At 44.0% G+C, this 17,017-nt stretch overlaps 1 protein-coding gene across 2 annotated transcripts in view; it reads left to right on the forward strand.

The window, feature by feature from the left end:
- The window catches only part of LOC109937117 (proline-rich protein 12), a 93,819-nt gene that overhangs the window by 73,054 nt on the left and 3,748 nt on the right, over window positions 1-17,017 (forward strand). The window contains exons 14-16 of one of the 2 annotated variants that reach the window (XM_020535762.2): window positions 3,112-3,264; window positions 5,213-5,308; window positions 12,676-17,017. The exon at window positions 12,676-17,017 is cut by the window's right edge and continues 3,748 nt beyond it. In XM_020535762.2, coding sequence (XP_020391351.2) covers window positions 3,112-3,264; window positions 5,213-5,308; window positions 12,676-12,816 — 390 coding nt within the window. In that variant the 3' untranslated portion in view covers window positions 12,817-17,017. Of the gene's footprint in view, window positions 1-3,111; window positions 3,265-4,936; window positions 5,040-5,212; window positions 5,309-12,675 lie in introns of those variants that run through there. The other variant, XM_048617453.1, reaches the window with a different exon arrangement.

Genomic DNA, 17,017 nt, shown 5'->3' on the forward strand with positions numbered 1-17,017 from the left:
CGAGATGGAGGGGTTGAGGAAGGGAATTGTGGAGCTCAGAGCCCAGGCTTCTGGGCGGCACAGTGGTTAGCACTGCTGCTTCACAGCGCCAGGGACCCGTGTTTGATTCCAGCCTCGGATGACTGTCTGTGTGGAGTTTGCACATTCTCCCCTTGTCTGCGTGGGTTTCCTCCGGGTGCTCCAGTTTCCTCCCACAGTCCAAAGATGTGCAGGTTAGGTGGATTGGCCATGCTAAATTGCCCGTTGTGTTCAGGGATGTGTAGATTAGGTGGGTTAGGGGGGATGGGTCTGGGTGGGATGCTCTGAGGTTCGGTGTGGACTTGTTGGGCCGAAGGGCCTGTTTCCACACTATAGGGGTTCTATGAAAAAAAAAATTTCTATGAAAAATACAGCTCCCAACAGAGGGGCAAATGCTGTTGGCATTTCACAAGAGGCCAAATTTGGAGAGAGACACAGTTCTTAAGGGGTGGTGGTGGAGGATACTGAAGCAGGAGGCAATGAGGGTTGAGAGATCCAAATTTGAGGCTTCGGTGATAATCTGTCTCTGTGCTCTCCCCCTGCAAATGTTTCCTTTACAAATATGTATCTCGGTCCCTTTTGGAAGTTGACATTGAGGAGAGATTGTGACATTGTGGTAAGATCACAGGGTCGTCATCAATAGGCTCAGGCTGATGCTCTGGGGTGTGCATGTGTTCAAATCAGTTGGTGGACTTTGAATTCAGTTAACAAAAACCTGGAATATAAAGATATTCCAGTCCCAATAATGGTGAGACCATCATTGATTGTTGTAAAATCCTTCTTGTTCACAAATGCCCTTCAGGGAAGCAAATGTGCTGTCCTTGCTGGATATGGCGTACCTGGGATTCCAGACCCACAGCAATATGGTTGACTATTGACTGCCCTCTGAAAATGGCCTCATCAGCCAGTACAAGGGTGTTTAGGGATGGACAACGAATGCAGACCTTGCCAGTGATGTCCACATCTATGATCTCTTCATGCACATCACAAAGACTGGCTGTGTTTTAAGATAAAAGTCAAAACTCTACATCTTTCCTCTGATTCTATGGCCAATTATCATGCATTTATGCCCTCTGATTGCCAATTATCTTCTTGATGACAATGTTTCTCCTTATTTAGAATCATAGAATTTTACAGTACAGAAAGAGACCATTTGGCCCATCATGTCTATGACAGCCTTTGTATCATCATCATTTTTAAACCCTAACTAATTCTCTCCCTAACTGCGGAAAAAAGTAGTCGCAGTTACTCTTAGTCATATCAGATTCGGTGAACGCTTACATTCCTGATAATCTAGTGAATATCCTTCATAACTCCAGAGTCCCTGACATCCATCTTAAAAATAAAATTCCCTCCATAGGATATAATAAAGGATTGCATATAAATGCTGTTTACTTACTGAATACTGTAAAGCCAGGTGACAAACTCATACACATGGTATTGAACACAACTGAACTGCACAGTGTGTCTCTGTACTGAGGAAAGACAGAACTAAATTAGAAAGTAAATCAACTCTAATGCACATCATTTATACCAGTCTAAAGAATAGTAACACTTAAAAATCAGATTTGGGCTGATAAAGTGACAAGTGACATTTGTACCACACAATTGCCAGGTGATAACCGTCTCCAACAATTAGAATCTGACTATTTCCCCTCAACATTCATTGGTATTGCCACTACTGAATTGCCCAATATCAATGTCCTGGGTGTCACCATGGACCAGAAAATGAGCTAGACTAGTCATGTAAATACTGTAGTTACAAGAACAAGTCAGAAGCTAGGAATTCTGCAATGAGTAACTCATCACCTGAATCTTCAAGGCCTGTTCACTTGTCTATAAGGCACAATTCAGGAGTATGATGGAGTACTCTCCACTTGTCTGGATAGGTGCAGCTCCAACAACACTTGAGATGCTCCACACCATCCAGGACAAAACATTTTGCTTGAATGACATCCCATCCACCCCCTTTCAACATTCATTCTCTTCACCACTGATGTAGCACTGCAGTAACATGCCCAGGCTCCTTTGACTGCATCTTCCAATCCCACAACCTCTACTGCCTAGGTGGAGCAGATACATGAGAAGCACAACCATCTGTAAGTTGTCCCCCCAGTCCACACGCCATCCTGGGTTCGAACTTTATCACTGTTCCTTCACTGTCGCTGAGTCAAGATTCTGGAACTCCCTCCCTACCTGCACTGGGTTTTCTACATTCCCCAGGACTGTAGCGGTTCAAGAAGGCAGCTCTTTCTCCAGGGCAACTAGGAATGGATAATAAATGTGGCCTAACATCCATGAATTAATAAAGAAAATGTATTATTTGGTCAGTGTGATTGCTAAGAATTAAATATAGTATTTGAACAAATGTCTGTTTTAGCATGGCATTTAATTTGTCTGCTGCCAGAGTTGCCCTTGTCACATTCAGGCTGTTAAAATCATCACCAAGGTGTGAATTGACAAATTTGCAGCAAGGAGAACAGGTCACCTGGGACCTCACTGAGCAGGACAAGCAACAAGAACATTGACTTACTATCTGATCGAAGGATGAGAAATTAGCAGTGCAAGGTCTGAGAAAATGTATAACTTAAATTGGTTAAAGACAGAGAAATGAAGTGAGAGGAAGAAAAATGAGATTGAGAGAGAGAGAAAGGAAAAGGAATAGTTTTAAACATTTTAAAGTTAGATATTTCTAATCTTTAACAACAATTAAAACCTGAAGGAATGAGACTCTCCACTGAGAATAGTTACTTTGCAGTGCCAGAGGGGTTGATAGGGAATAATTAGCAATTATCATGACATTAAAAAGGCACTTCGCTGGAATGCATGGACTTAGCATTCTTGTATTTACCATGCATATCCAGCAAGTTCGTACCACTCAATGCAAGGTGAACACTTGTGATGCCACTTGTGGATGGCAGGCATCTTGAACAGTAAATATTTGAAGAATTGAGCGTCACTGTGCAAATGGCTCTTTTGTGATGTTGCTGCAGCATTTACACTTCTTGAGTGCTGTGAGCGTTGCTGGTCTGTGGACTGGACAATGTAGACCATCTGGTCACGTTTTGGCCATATGCATCTGGTGTGTTACAGGAGGGGCTGCAAGCATTCCCCCAACTGGTTGTTGAGGACTGTGATGCAGACCGCAAGGACAACCCGGCCAGCTCGGTGAAGTTAAAAGTGGCCGGGACACCCTATAACCGGAAGACACTCAACCAACTAAAGAAGAATGTACCGCGGACACAGGTAGGACACCAGTCCAGCCAGCCCTGGCTGTTTTGGGAGGGAGGCCGTTGAGTTTAACAGTTGGATCTGATGTCCTAGGGATGGTCCAAAGTGTGGGATGGATGGTGCTGCATAGTGGACCCCATTTTTCCGAAGAAAAGTGACATTGCACCGGGTCAGCGTTGGGGGGTTTGGGGGGATGTGAGGATGTTTGGAAAGGTCATTTCTAATGCCCCTTGTGTGGAACAGCTAATTGACCTATCGCTCTCCCAACTTTCACGGCCACTCAGATGAACACAAAAGAACCCATGAAATTGTACCTGAGTCAGTGACATCGGAATATAGTGGCAAGCAGTGATCGTTGACCTCTTGAGCCTGTCTGCCTGGTTTCGTATCCGTTGCCAATTAAAAAGAAGAGGTTGGAGACAAAAGGCAAGGGACTCTAAATAAGTGAATATTTTTGGTACTGGTGCACGGGTGTGCGGCGCAGGGTAATGGGTCTTTTGTCTCCTGACTACGTTTTCATGATTATCTGTAACAAATCCATGCTGTGTTTGATGCTTTACACCTTGGGGACTTGCTGCAAAAGAGCACACTATTTGATAATAGTGATATCTTTGTTTTTTTTAAATACAAATCCCTTCAAATTAGGCATTTTCAGGCTCTGTCTCTCGTCTTCACCAAACAGACTTGCCAACAAAAAAAGTGATTGGGAAAAATAATTTTTAGTCGTTAACCAATGTTGAAATATTGAACGACATTTGTTGCTCAGAAAGCTGCTCCGTTTCATTTCAGTGGTGTAGAAATGGCTCCCGTCAGCGGTATAAGCCACTTGTAAGACCTCAGCTGAAGTGTTGCGTACAGTTGTGGGCATAACACTGTAGGAAAGATGCATTGGAGAGAGTGCAGATGCGATTTCAAGGAATGGTTCCAGGAATGAGAAACGTCAGTGATGAGGATAGATTGAAGATGCTGGGTCTGTTCCCCTTGGAAAGAAGAAGGCTGAGAGGAGATCTGGTAGAGGCTTTCAAAACAATGAGCGAACTGGATAGAGTAGATAGGAAGAAGCCGTTCCCACTTGTAAGCATGAGGGCGGAGATTTACAAAAGGAACAAATGTGATGTGGGAGAAAAAGTTTTTTCACACTGTGAGTAGTTAGGGTATGGAACGCACTGCCTGAAATTTGTGCTGGAGACCAGTTCGATTGATGCATTCTAGAGAGCATTCCGTGATTATTTGCATAGAAATAGTGTGCAAGGCTATGGAGAAAAGGAAGGAGGTTGGCACTCAGTAATGACGCCCGTTTGAAGAGCTGTTGCAAACACGACAGGCCAAATGGCCACCTCCTGCCCTGAAATTCTACATGCCAGTGGCAAGACACTAGCTTGGCTGTTTGATTTCTATTATTGCAGTTCACTGTTGTCAAGACCAGCTCACTTTTGAACACCATCTCTTGCACATCAGCAAATCAAGAAGTTGGACTTGCTCCAGCAATGTCCATTTCAAACACTCTTAACTTTGAATCAAAGGGTTCCTCACTGGGACAGACTCGACAGACTCACACCATACTGCAGATTAGTTATAGTAAAGCTTTGTAATGCTATTTTCTCCTCGACTGTTTTTGATAGCCTGAAAGAGACAGTGATGAATTTTTTTCAGACTGTGATTACCCCCTTTTCTTTTCGGTTTACAGCCTTTCCCAGGGGATTGGATAACTGCACGGGTGAGGAAGGTGGGAAAAGGAAGAGCGCAGGATTGGGTGGGATCTGTCTAATCAGGATAGCTCTGGCCATCAGGTATATGAGTGACGAACCAATGATTTTATTTTCCCGCCTACCTTTGAGTTTTGTCTGTGCACATGTGAGGAGGGGAGGAGGTTGCTGCTTGGTTTACAGGGTGTCTACAGACTGGCAGTGCCCATGCTATATCCTCATCGATCACTGAGACCATCCTTTGCTTTGTTTTCCAGGACTTCCAAGTGGAGGCAGAGAAATTGCAGTTTTACACCTTGTTCCACTCCCTCCATCACTACAAGTACCACACATTACTGCATTGTAAGGAGCAGGTGAGCTGGTTTCCCTTCCTGTTTGATTCTTCTCTTCCTCCTAGAAGCAACATTAGTCTATTCTTGTTACTTCTCCCCATATCACTCTCTGCCATCATCTCACCAAACACCCACCCCTCGGTACTGCGGAGGAATTGGAGGAGGTGGAGTTATTCTCCTGGGAGGGTGGATGTCACCGCGCTTTTCACCATAATAAAGGATTTTAATTGAGCAAACAGGGGCAAACTGCCTTCACGCTGGCACAACGGCTGGTCAGCCAAGGACATGGTTTGAAGTGAATGGCAAAGGAACCAGAAGCAGTGTGAGGATCCTTTTTTTTTTAGTGTATCGTGGTGTGTTGCTGTGATTTAGAATGTGCTGCCTGAAAAGGCAGTGGAAATAGATTTCAGTCAAATTTCAGAAGGGAATTGGCCAAATACTTGCAAAGAAAGATTCACCGGGAAGTACAGCAAGTGCAGGTGATGTGGATCTAATGAGATTGTTCTGGCAAAGAGCAGGGACAAGCACAGTAGGCCGAATGTCATCTTTCCATGCTGAGTGATCTACATCTGTAAACCACAACGCAAACCATATTAATTCCCTCAGTCTGGGCTTCCTTTCAAGCATGAACGGAGGCTTGTTGATCTAACTTCCTCGTCTCCTAGTACAGACAGTTGAACTGAATGGCTTCCTTTTGTGGTGTAATATTCTATTCCGTTCCCCAGCTCTGTAATGAGGAGGTCAGTCAGAAGGGGGAGTACCTGCCATTGGTTCCCACTCGGTCAAGCAGGCTCAATAGGCCAGGTGGGGGTAGATTCATTCAGTGTTTGGTTGGGAACAAGGCATTGCTGGCTTTTGTTACCCCTCCCTAATTGCCTCTGGATAACGTGGTAGTGAGCTGCTGCCCTGAACTGCTGCAGTCCATGTGGTGCAGGCCCACCCACAGTGCTGTTGGCGTGAGAGCATCCCAGCACCAGGAAGGGTGTTTGTAAGCCATCATTCGCCTGCACATTCTATGAGCTTTGTTTGAAAATCTTTGTCTCTCTCAGAGCAATCAGGAAGGAGGTACTCCTCTCACATGAGCAGTGAACTATAGGAAGGATGGTAAAAGAGGCAAAAGAGAAGGGAAGTGGTGTTTTTCATCAAGGAAAACATTACTCTTCGAGCTAGAGAAAATATTTCTGAAAAATTGTCGAGTGAAAATATATGGGTTGAAATTAAAAATAAAATGGGAATAATCACCTTGATGGGATTGTACTATAGACCTCTCAATAGTTAGAGGGAAATTGAGGATCAAATATGTAGACAGACCTCAGATATATGTAAGAATTTTCCAAACATTGATTGGGACTACTTTGGTGTTAAAGGTTGGATGGTGAAGAATTTGTTAAAGGTGTTTAGAAAATTTTCTTTATCAATATGCAAAATTTGACCCTCTTGAGTAATAGCACAGGGCAAGTGACTGAAGAGATGGTAGGGGTACACTTTCAGTCTAGTGATCATAATTCTATTTGTTTTAGAATAGTTATGGAAAAGCTTAAGCTTTCCATAAAAATTAAAGTTTTTAATTAGAGTAAGGCAAATTTGACTGGGCTGAGACAAGAACGTTCAAAAATTGATTGAAGCAGACTGTCGCAAATAAAGGAACATTTAATAAGCAGGAGGCTTTCAAAAGTGTGATAACGAGAGTTCAGAGGAATCATGTTCCTATTACAGTGAAGGGTAAGGCTGGTAGGATTAGAGAACTATGGATATTGAAGTTCTAGTAAAGAATAAAGAAGAATCATATATTAGATATGGACAACTGGGACAAATGAATCTCTTGAACAGTATAAAAAGTGTAGGAGCATTCTTCAGAGGGAGATCAGGAAGGCAAAGAAAGAATATGAGATTGCCTTGGCAAATAAGGATAGGGAGGTGAGTGGTTGGGGTCTTTTCCCCAGGGTGGGGGAGTCCAGAACTGGAGGGCATGGGTTTGAGGTGAAGGGGGGGAAAGGCACCCTAAGGGCAACTTGTTCACGCAGAGGGTGGTGCGTGTATGGATTGAGCTGCCAGAGGAAGTGGTGGAGGTTGGTACAATTACAACATTTAAAAGGCACCTGGATGGGTATATGAATAGGAAGGGTTTAGAGGAATATGACCAAATGATGGCAAATGGGACTAGATTAGTTTAAGACATCTGGTCAGCATGGACGAGTTGGACCGAAGGGTCTGTTTTCATGATGTACATTTCTATAATCTAAAGAGATTCTACCAGTGTATTAAGAGCAAAAGAGCAACTAGAGAGAGAGTAGGGCCCCTTAAAGATCAAAGGGATTGTCTTCGTGTTGAAACTCAGGAAATGGGAGAGATATTAAATGAATACTTTGCATCAGTTTTTGCTGTGAAGAAAGAAATGGAGGCCAGAGAATTCAGGGAAATAGATATTGATGTTTTGAAAACAGTTCACATTATAGATGAGGAAGTTCTAGAGGTCTTAGAAAATATAGAGGTAGATAAATCTCCAGGACCTGATCTAGTCTATCCCAGGACTTCATGGGAGATTAGGGAGGAAATTGCAAGCTCCTTGCAGAAATATTTGTATCATCTATAACTATGGGTGAGGTGCCGAATGACTGGATTGTGGCTATTGTTGTGCCTTTGTTTAAGAAGGGTTGTAAGGAGAAGCCTGGGAAGTGTAGACCTATGAGTCTGACTTCGACGGTGGGTAAGTTGTTGGAGGTGATTCTGAAAGAAAGGATTTATACGCGTTTGGAGAGGCAAGGATAGTCAGCATGGTTTTGGGCGAGGGAAGTTTGTCTCACGAACTTGGTTGAGTTTTTCAGGAAGTAACCAAGAAGATTGACAAGGGCAGAGCAGTAAACGTTGTTTACTTGCACTTTAGTTAAGCCTTTGACAAGGCTCCACTTCGTGGTCTAATTAGTAAAGTAAGGGCATAAGGGATTCAGGGTGAGCTTGCCAATTGGATACAAAATTGGCTTAACCATAGGAGACAGAGTGTTGATAGAGAAAACAAGATGTGGAGCTGGATGAACACAGCAGGCCAAGCAGCATCAGAGGAGCAGGAAAGCTGATGTTTCGGGTCTGGACCCTTCTTCAGAAATGGGGGAGGGGAAGGGGATTCTGAAATAAATAGAGAGCGGGGGGGAGGCGGAAAGAAGATGGATAAAGGAGCAGATACGTGGAGAGGAGACGGACAGGTCAAGGAGGCGGGGATGGAGCCAGTAAAGGTGAGTGTAGGTGGGGAGTTAGGGTGGGGGTTGGTCAGTCCAGGGAAGACGGACAGGAGAAGGAGGCGGGGATGAGGCTGGTAGGTAGGAGGTGGGGGTGGGGGTTGAGGTGGGAGGAGTGGATAGATGGGAGAAAGGATGGACAGGTTAGGGAGGCGGGAACGAGGTGGGCTGGTTTTGGGATGCGGATGGGGGCGGGGAGATTTTGAAGCTTGTGAAGTCCACCCGATGCCACCTGAAGGTGGCAGGAACAGCACCTCATATTTCACTTTGGAACCCTGCAGCCCAATGGTATCAATGTGGACTTCACAAGCTTTCCTGCTCCTCTGGTGCTGCTCGGCCTGCTGTGTTCATCCAGCTCTACACCTTGTTATCTCAGATTCTCCAGCATCGGCAGTTCCTACTATCTCTGAGTGTTGATGGAGGGTTGTTTTCGAACTGGAGACCTGTGACCAGCGGTGTTCCACAGGGATCGATGCTGAGTCCACTTTTGTTTATCATTCATGTAAATGATTTAGATGAGAACATAGAAATCATGGTTAGTAAGTTTACGGATGACACCAAGATTTATAATATAGTGGACAGTGAAGAAGGTTATCTAAGATTACAAAGAGATCTTGATCGATTGGGTCAATGGGCTGAAGAGTGGCAAATGGAGTTTAATTTGGATAAATGCGAGTTATTACATTTTGATAAAACAAACAAAGACCAGATTTAGACAATTAAAAGTAGGGACAAAAACAGAAGTTGCTGGAAATGCTCAGCAGGTCTGGCAGCATCTGTGAAGAAAAAATCAGAGTTCAACTTTCAGGTCCAGTGAGGATAAGGTGGAAATTATCAGGGATTTCTAAAAGGAGATTGGATGGGTCCATAGAAATAACATCGCCGGACTACAGTGATAAGCAGGAAAATGGGACCAACTGGATTCCCCTGCAGAGAGCCAGACTGAATGGATTGGCCAAATTGCCTTCTTGTCAGCCAAAATAACTTCACAATGCTAACACTCCTGTCCCTTTTAGGGAGGGAAACTGTCAGCATGGTATGGAGTGGTCTAAACATGTTCTGGTGCAAGGTGACAAGAGCTGAAACCTTAACACTGTGTTTTCTCTCCCGCTGCACGGATGCCTGTCCTGCTGTCCTGGCATTTTATGTTTATGTTCCATAAGACTTTTTTTTCCTTTATTTATTCACTGGATGAGGGCATCGCTGGCTAGACAGCATTTATTGCCTATCCCTAATTGCCTAGAGGGTAATTAAGAGTCAACCCCATTGTTGTGGATCTGGAGTCACATGTAGGGCAGACCAGGTAAGGATGACATTTTCTGAAGAAGGGTCTAGGCCTGAAACGTCAGCCTTCCTGCTCCTCTGATGCTGCTAGGCCTGCTGTGTTCATCCAGCTCTAGATGACAGTTTCCTTCCCTAAAGGACATTAGTGAACGAGATAGCTTTTTCCAACAATTGACAATGGTTTCATGGTCATCAGTAGATTCTTGATTCCAGTTTTGTTTTATTGAATTCAAATTCCACCATCTTCCCTGGTGGGATTCGAACCCGGGTCCCCAGAACATTGTCTGGGTCTCTGGAGTAACAGTTCAGTGATAATACCACTAGGCCATCGCCTTCCCTGTCTGTAAGACCATAAGAAACAGGAACAAGGGTAGGCTGTTCGGCCCCTCAAGCCTGCTTCACTGTTCAACAGGATCATGGCTGAGCTGACATTCCTCACATCCACTTTCCTGCCCTATCACCATAACCCTTGATTCCCCGACTGATCAAGAATCTTTCTATTTCAGTCTTAAATACACTGAAGGACTCAACTCTCAGTGCAAGGAGTTCCAATGACTCTCAACTCTTGGGGTAACCAGGTGCTTGGCAATGGAAGCCATCTCGCCTCAGTTCAACATCAAATATTTTAAAGATTCCATCTAAATTATCTAAATCAATTTTAAATCGGAATGAGTGAGATCTGACACAAATGTGTCTCTCGTAATCTAGCCCATCTTGGGCTTCCTTAACTAACTTCACTGTACAAACTTGCCCTCTCAGAGGGGAGTGGTATTATTGACCTGGTCAAAAAGTGTGATAGGTTGGAGGGAGGGTGGCAGATTGATTTTATTCATAATTAAACTTGTCCCCTGCCTAGGTGACAGGCTGATATTTAAATCGCTGGTGGAGACACAAGGCCTTTAACTCAGGCTTCTAAAACTGGAATAATCAATTGGAAGTTTAACCATGACCATTTAGAGCTGTAGGAATTGTTTACTCTTTAGCTTGTGATACAGACATCAGACTACTTTTAAGGGCAAGTTTTTTTTTCTCATTCAGAAATAAAGTATTTATTGAAATTGTGCCATGGGTGATGGGTTTCAACATGGCTGCCCCATCTTTCATGATCCGTTTTGAAAGAACTATTACGAGCTAAAATTAAACCAAGCTTTCATTGCAAGAAAAAAATAGTGACTAGGGAATTCAGTATTGTGTGAAAATGGATGTCAGAGGCCTGAGTGATTTAAGTTTGAATGCCACCATGGCAACCAGGGAACTTGCGTTCAATTGATTAAATAAAATCTGAAGTAAAAATTTGTAAAGATTAAACTACTCGGTTGCCATGGTTGCTGTTGGGTTTCTATCTGCTTTAAATGAGGCTCTTTAGGGAAGGAGATCTGCTGTACTGACCCAGTCTGGGCTATATGAGCCTCCAGACTAACAGAAAAAGTTCAGGGAGCCACTTTAAGAAGGTATTTAAGAAGGTGTTTCAACATCTTATCACAATCAATTAAAAATGGGTAATGAGTGCTGATCTTGCCATAAAGCCATACATCCTGTGAATGAATTTTTAGAAAGGCCTCAAATTCAGTGCCCAAGACTTGTAAAAAATTTGCTCATGGATACGAGTGTCACTGACAAGGCCGGCATTTATTGCCCATCCATAACTGCCCATGAAGTGAGTGGCTTGCTGGGGCCATTTCAAATGGCAATTAAGAATTAACTACATTGCTGTGGGTCTGGAGTCTCAAGTAGGCCGTAAGGCAGATCCCTTTCCCTAAGGGACATTAAGTGAACAAGATAGTCTTTTGCAACAATTGATTATAGTTTTGTGGTCAGCCTTGTTGACACTAGTTTAAATTCCAGATTTTATCAATTGAAATCAAATTCCACCAGCTGCTGGAGGGAGATTTGAACCCATGACCCCAGAACAATAGCATACCAATTCAATGATACTCCCACTATGCCACTGTCATGGTTAGCAACTGTCAATCACATAGGAACGCCATCTCTGCCTCCCCCCGCACCCCTATTCTTGCAAAGAGCAGAGGGCATCAGAACAATAGATAATGGGTTAAAGCTTAATAGAATACTGAAAGGACAATAGGAACTATCTATAGACCTCTCATATCATTTGATAAGTGTAAGGACCTTGAGGTGATGAGCTGGGCATTTACGATATGACATGATAGATGTCGTAAATTTGGTGAGAATGGCAAGGTTCAGTTCTCTCGCAGGAACTCGGTGAGATTTATCCTTTGAAATACAAAAGGAGGCCATTTGGTCCATCTCTCTTTGCCTGATCAACTTGGCCAGTTCCATTCCTCTGAACTGTTTTCTTTGATTCCTACCTGTAATGGTACAAACATTTTCTCATCATTGTTTGCATTTTGTTTGTAGTCAAAAAGCAGACTGAGAGCCTAAGTAACCTTTAAAGAATGGGCAAAAATAATGCAAATTTGCGATTATAAAGTCCCTTGACAGTATAGGTTTTGAATATTGCTGATACAAGAGTAGTACTGCCAAAGCTTTTCATCTTGCACTGATATGGATGAATGCAAGAATGCCAAATTTCAATCAATCATAACATTTTATACCACAGGAGAAAGGGGTGCTGACTGGTTGGTAAGACATTTCTATCTGAGGTATTGCTCCAATTTATCAATTGGGCTTGTGATGTGGCTCATCTTTGCTCACTAGAAGCAACATGCATTTGGAAACAGGCACCCACTCTCTGCAAGCGAAAGGAATATGTTTGAGCCTTGCACTTTATTTTTGAGTGACTGGGAAGCTGGGGGATCCTGTAGTTCCCCACTGCTTTCCCCTGGACCAATTGGAATGCGCAGGTGACGGTGTTTGGATGTTGCATTTGCTTTCTCCCTCCTTCTGCAGACGGACACTCTGTCGGAGGTGAATGAGGATCTGGGCCAGGAGGAGATTGTGCAGCAGTGTATGCGGAATGTGGCGTGGCTGGAGAAACTCTTTGACTCGTTCAGCGAGCTCCTTACACAGGTGCAGCAGCAGTGTGCGTGACACCTCCCGCGATTGACAAGGCTGCCCGGGACTATCCTTTCTCTTTCTCTCATTCTTCCATCCCCCCTCCACTCCATCACAGATCCCCTCTCGCTGCCACCTTGTTCCTAGCCCTTGTCCTTCCCTCCGACGCTGGACTCTTTGTCCAATTCAAAAGGACGTAGGACTTGACATCAGTGATCAGTGGAGCTGGCCTGACCTTCGTCACTGGATTTACGATTTTATTTTTTGGGATTGTTGTTGTTGCTGTGCGGTGATTTCAGTGCAAAAATATTCGGTTAAGATTGTTTAATGACTTATTACTTTCTTCCTTGCCCTTCGGATAAATCCTGACGGCCTAGGCCTCGGCCTGCTCTCAGAGTATTGAGGGACATCGAGGTTTTAGGAAAATGGCGACGGAGGTGGGGCACACTGGGAGGGAGGAGTGTTGGGGGAAATGCCCAGTTGAAAGACTTGCAAAAAAAAATGTGGTAATTCTTTTTTTTGTTGCAACCCCGTCCACCTCACCCGCCTTCCGAAGATGCCATCTGCCGTTTCCGTGAGATGAGTTGCGGCCTACTCACCAATGCTCAGTTTGAAGGTCACGTATTAACCCAGCTCACTAACAATTTCCTTTCCCTCTGGTGACACTGTGTTAATACAGCTGGAAGGTGTGGTGTTTGAGATGGAGTGGGGGTCAATGATCACATTGGCTGCAACACTGCCCATGGTGACCTGAAGCATAGCAGAGAAAGACCTGCGACAGAGAAAAAGAAACAGTGTGTAAAAAAGGAAAAACAACGTTAAGACAAAGGTCAGGTTTTCTTTTCTTTTTTAAAAAAGACAAAGTTTCATTTAGGTTTAGGTCAGACTGCCTATCACAACTTGTCTTTTAAAAACAAAAGTGAATTCAACCCCTTCAGCAAAATTAACTACGAACATATCCTTTAACCACAATCCACTTCCTCATTCTCTGATTTTCCTCAGATTCAAAATTTCCTAAAGAGGCGCTCAATACTGTTTTTGAGCACTGCCTCCCTTTACTGTGGTCCATTCCAGGTCTCACTTGTCTATGTTGGTTATTCCTGGTGTTGGATATGTGAGATGATGGATAGCCTGATATGTGATAGCTGACACTTCATTCATTGTTCTGGGCAAATTAATGACAGTAGAGGTGGGGTGGCAATGTTTGGGTTATAATTGTCTTCTTCTTCCCTCCCCAACTCCAATCCCACCCCCACTCTTTCTAACATGCCCCTTCCTGACCCTTGTCAATTTGGAAGTTGTAAACTATCGCTGACCCAGCCTGTTCTGTTCTCTGGTACTGACTCCTCTATCACTAATCTCACCTGTTCCCTGAATGCACCTCCTTCATCCCATCCAGTCCCACCAGCTCCTTGGCATTTGCTTAATCTTAACCCAATCCCGTTCCAAAGGCAAATTCCTGAACATAACAACTTGCCTTAATTATGGGGGGGCGGGGGAGGAGTTGGTTGGGTGTAGTTCTGGGGCACGGGTAGGATTTTTTGTTCCCTTTGCAGGAGGCAAGGACAAAGGTCAGAGGTGAGCCACAAATGTCACACACCAACCATTAGGCCTTTTGACTGACCTCCTGGATGGAATGCTCCCTATCCAACCGTCCTCTGGGCACCCCTTGGCTTTTTCTGAATGTTTGGGAAGGGGATTCCCTTGAATGTTGTGCTTCCTTTTCTCTGGAGACTGGAGATGCTGTTTTACTCTGTCACTGGCTTTCTTTGCTTGTCTCATGAGCTGCTGACATGGTGTGCCAGCTACTCGAGCAGAGATCTGACTGCGATGTTATATTTGGACTTTTCCCCTGGCCAACTGACCAGGATAGAGTTAGGAAATAAAATAGGCCACTTGTCAACTCATTAAGTATTTCTCCAGAGGTCCCAGTGCTCTCCTAATTTGGAAACTTCAAATTCCAAAATAAATCTTTTCTTTTTACTGCTCGGACATTGGAGGTGAGGTGGGGGTGGGGGGATGTTGGAGTGAATTGCTGGCTTGTCTAACTCGTGCTGTCTCTAAATTGTTGTTAATTATCTGATTAAGAGTTTTGAGAAGCTGCAGTACCCAGTCAGAGAAGTCTACGTGGTTGCCATGGTGACCGGCTAGTTTGCCAGTCAAACCTGACCCCCAATGTCTGATTTCCTACTTTGGTTGCTTACCCCTCCTACTGACCCCACCCCCTTTCCCAATCCCAACAGGTAAAAAATTCCTGGAGGGTTCTGTTTGTAAATTAGTGTTTATCAAGTTAATTTGAATTGAGATGATCTCAAAATGTCGGAATGTGAGGCTGTAAATGCTGGATCAGCCTTGTGCTGCTTATTCAGTAAATGGCTTTGGACAACACTGCAAATGGCTGCCATTCTGGAGGACATGTGACTGAATACTCAAAATGGCTGCCATTCAGGTGGGCATGTGACTGAAAACACAAATTGGCTGCCTTCTGGAGGACATGTGACTTGATACACAAAATGGCTGCCATTCTGGAGGACATGTGACTGGATAGTCAAAATGGCTATTATTCTGGATATGAGGTGGCTGGACACTACAGATGGCTGCCACCTTGGAGGGTGTGTGACTGAATACTGGAGAACAGATGATGCTAAATAGCTGCCAACTTCAAGAATGAGTGGCAACTGGACACAATTTTACTCTGGACCTGGGAGGTTGGGTGCAAATGGAAATTTGAAATGGTGGCCAGTCTGGGATGGATATTACATATGGCCGAGAGTTGCGAAGGGCGAAAGACTCCGAAGATCGATTTCTTTGGAAACAGGTCCCACAATCAAAGAAGACAATCCTTCCTTCCGAAAATGGCTGTTGTAAATCATCTTCCCCCGGCCAGGCAACTCCAACCCACCCCTGCACCATCCTACAACCTCCCACCTACCCCACTGAAAATATAACACTTTTAAAAAGATGCATAGTCTACGTTAGTAGTTACTTCCATGCAAAACGTCCTGGGGTCTCCTTGACATGACCTATGGCAATTCTAAATGGATGTGGGAAAGGAAGGGAAAACAGGTGGGTGGTGATGTAGGGGAGGGGAGAAATGCCAGTAAGAAAGGAACTCTGCAGGAGCAGCTTTGAGCTTTATTAAAAACTCATTAAGGTGAGGTTGAGTGTGACACACTGCAGCAAGTTTTGGACCTAACTTTCTGATTTTAATCATTTAAAAGAAAATTTCCCCTCATCCTTTTAACAAGAGAATTAACTATTTAAAAAAAAAACAAAAAAAGTCTAACGCTGGCTGAATATAATTTAATCAAGTTTTCAAGTTATTTAAATGCATTTTACTGATTCCATGTCTCTCTTTCCTTCCAGTAAAACAATTTTACAAAAAAAATTAGATTCTGTCCTTCTTGGGTGCTGAGTTCTCTGAAGCGCTTTTTAAAATAGTGGCTACATGCCAAATCTCCAGTGTATATATTGTACAGAGCAAATGTCCATGTACTATATTATATTTGAGAGAGGTAATCAATTCTTAACAGAGGAAAAAAAAAGCAAGGTTGCTTAGCTGTGATGTTCAGTCTGACTGGACCTTATTAGTACCTGGTTTATATAATATGTTCTGAGACTTGTCACGTGTCCTATTTTATTCAAAAAGGTAGTTTACGACAAAACGGATTGATACACCCCTACACAGACCCAGTGAGTGGCGGGATGAACTTGCCTGTGATAGGATCTCCCTAACCCTCCACCTTTAGCATAAGAGACTCGGGTGCCCCAAACTAAAGGCCACAACCCTGCAGGAGTGATCTCGGTTGCTGCTGGGAGTTGGGCAATTGGGTACGGTTCATTGGAACTGAGGGACGTATGGAAATGAAATTCAGCCAGAGCTGCTGCTTCTGATGGCATTGAAGCCTCCCACTGTCTGCAGCATTACGTATGTGTGTGTGTGTGTGTGTGTGTGTGTGTCTGTCTGTCTGTCTGTCTGTGAGAACAGTCTGGGAAGAACAGCACAGGATGGCAATGCTGCTTGCCCCAGTTGAATTTCACGTGGGGCACCTGTCAGCTGCAGGTGTTGCGCTGGGCTGTGATGCCTGTTCCGTTTGAATACACAGCGTGAGTCTCTGGGCTTGTGTGTGAAAGCAAGTCATGGGGAAGGATGACAATGTGATCAGAGGGTAGAGTAAACCTGTAACAACCCAATTATATACATGTCTAGTCAGTCTGATGACCTCATTGGAAAATA

The sequence above is a fragment of the Rhincodon typus genome, chromosome 37 (genome assembly GCF_021869965.1).
Source record: "Rhincodon typus isolate 14 chromosome 37, sRhiTyp1.1, whole genome shotgun sequence".
Taxonomy (NCBI): domain Eukaryota; kingdom Metazoa; phylum Chordata; class Chondrichthyes; order Orectolobiformes; family Rhincodontidae; genus Rhincodon; species Rhincodon typus.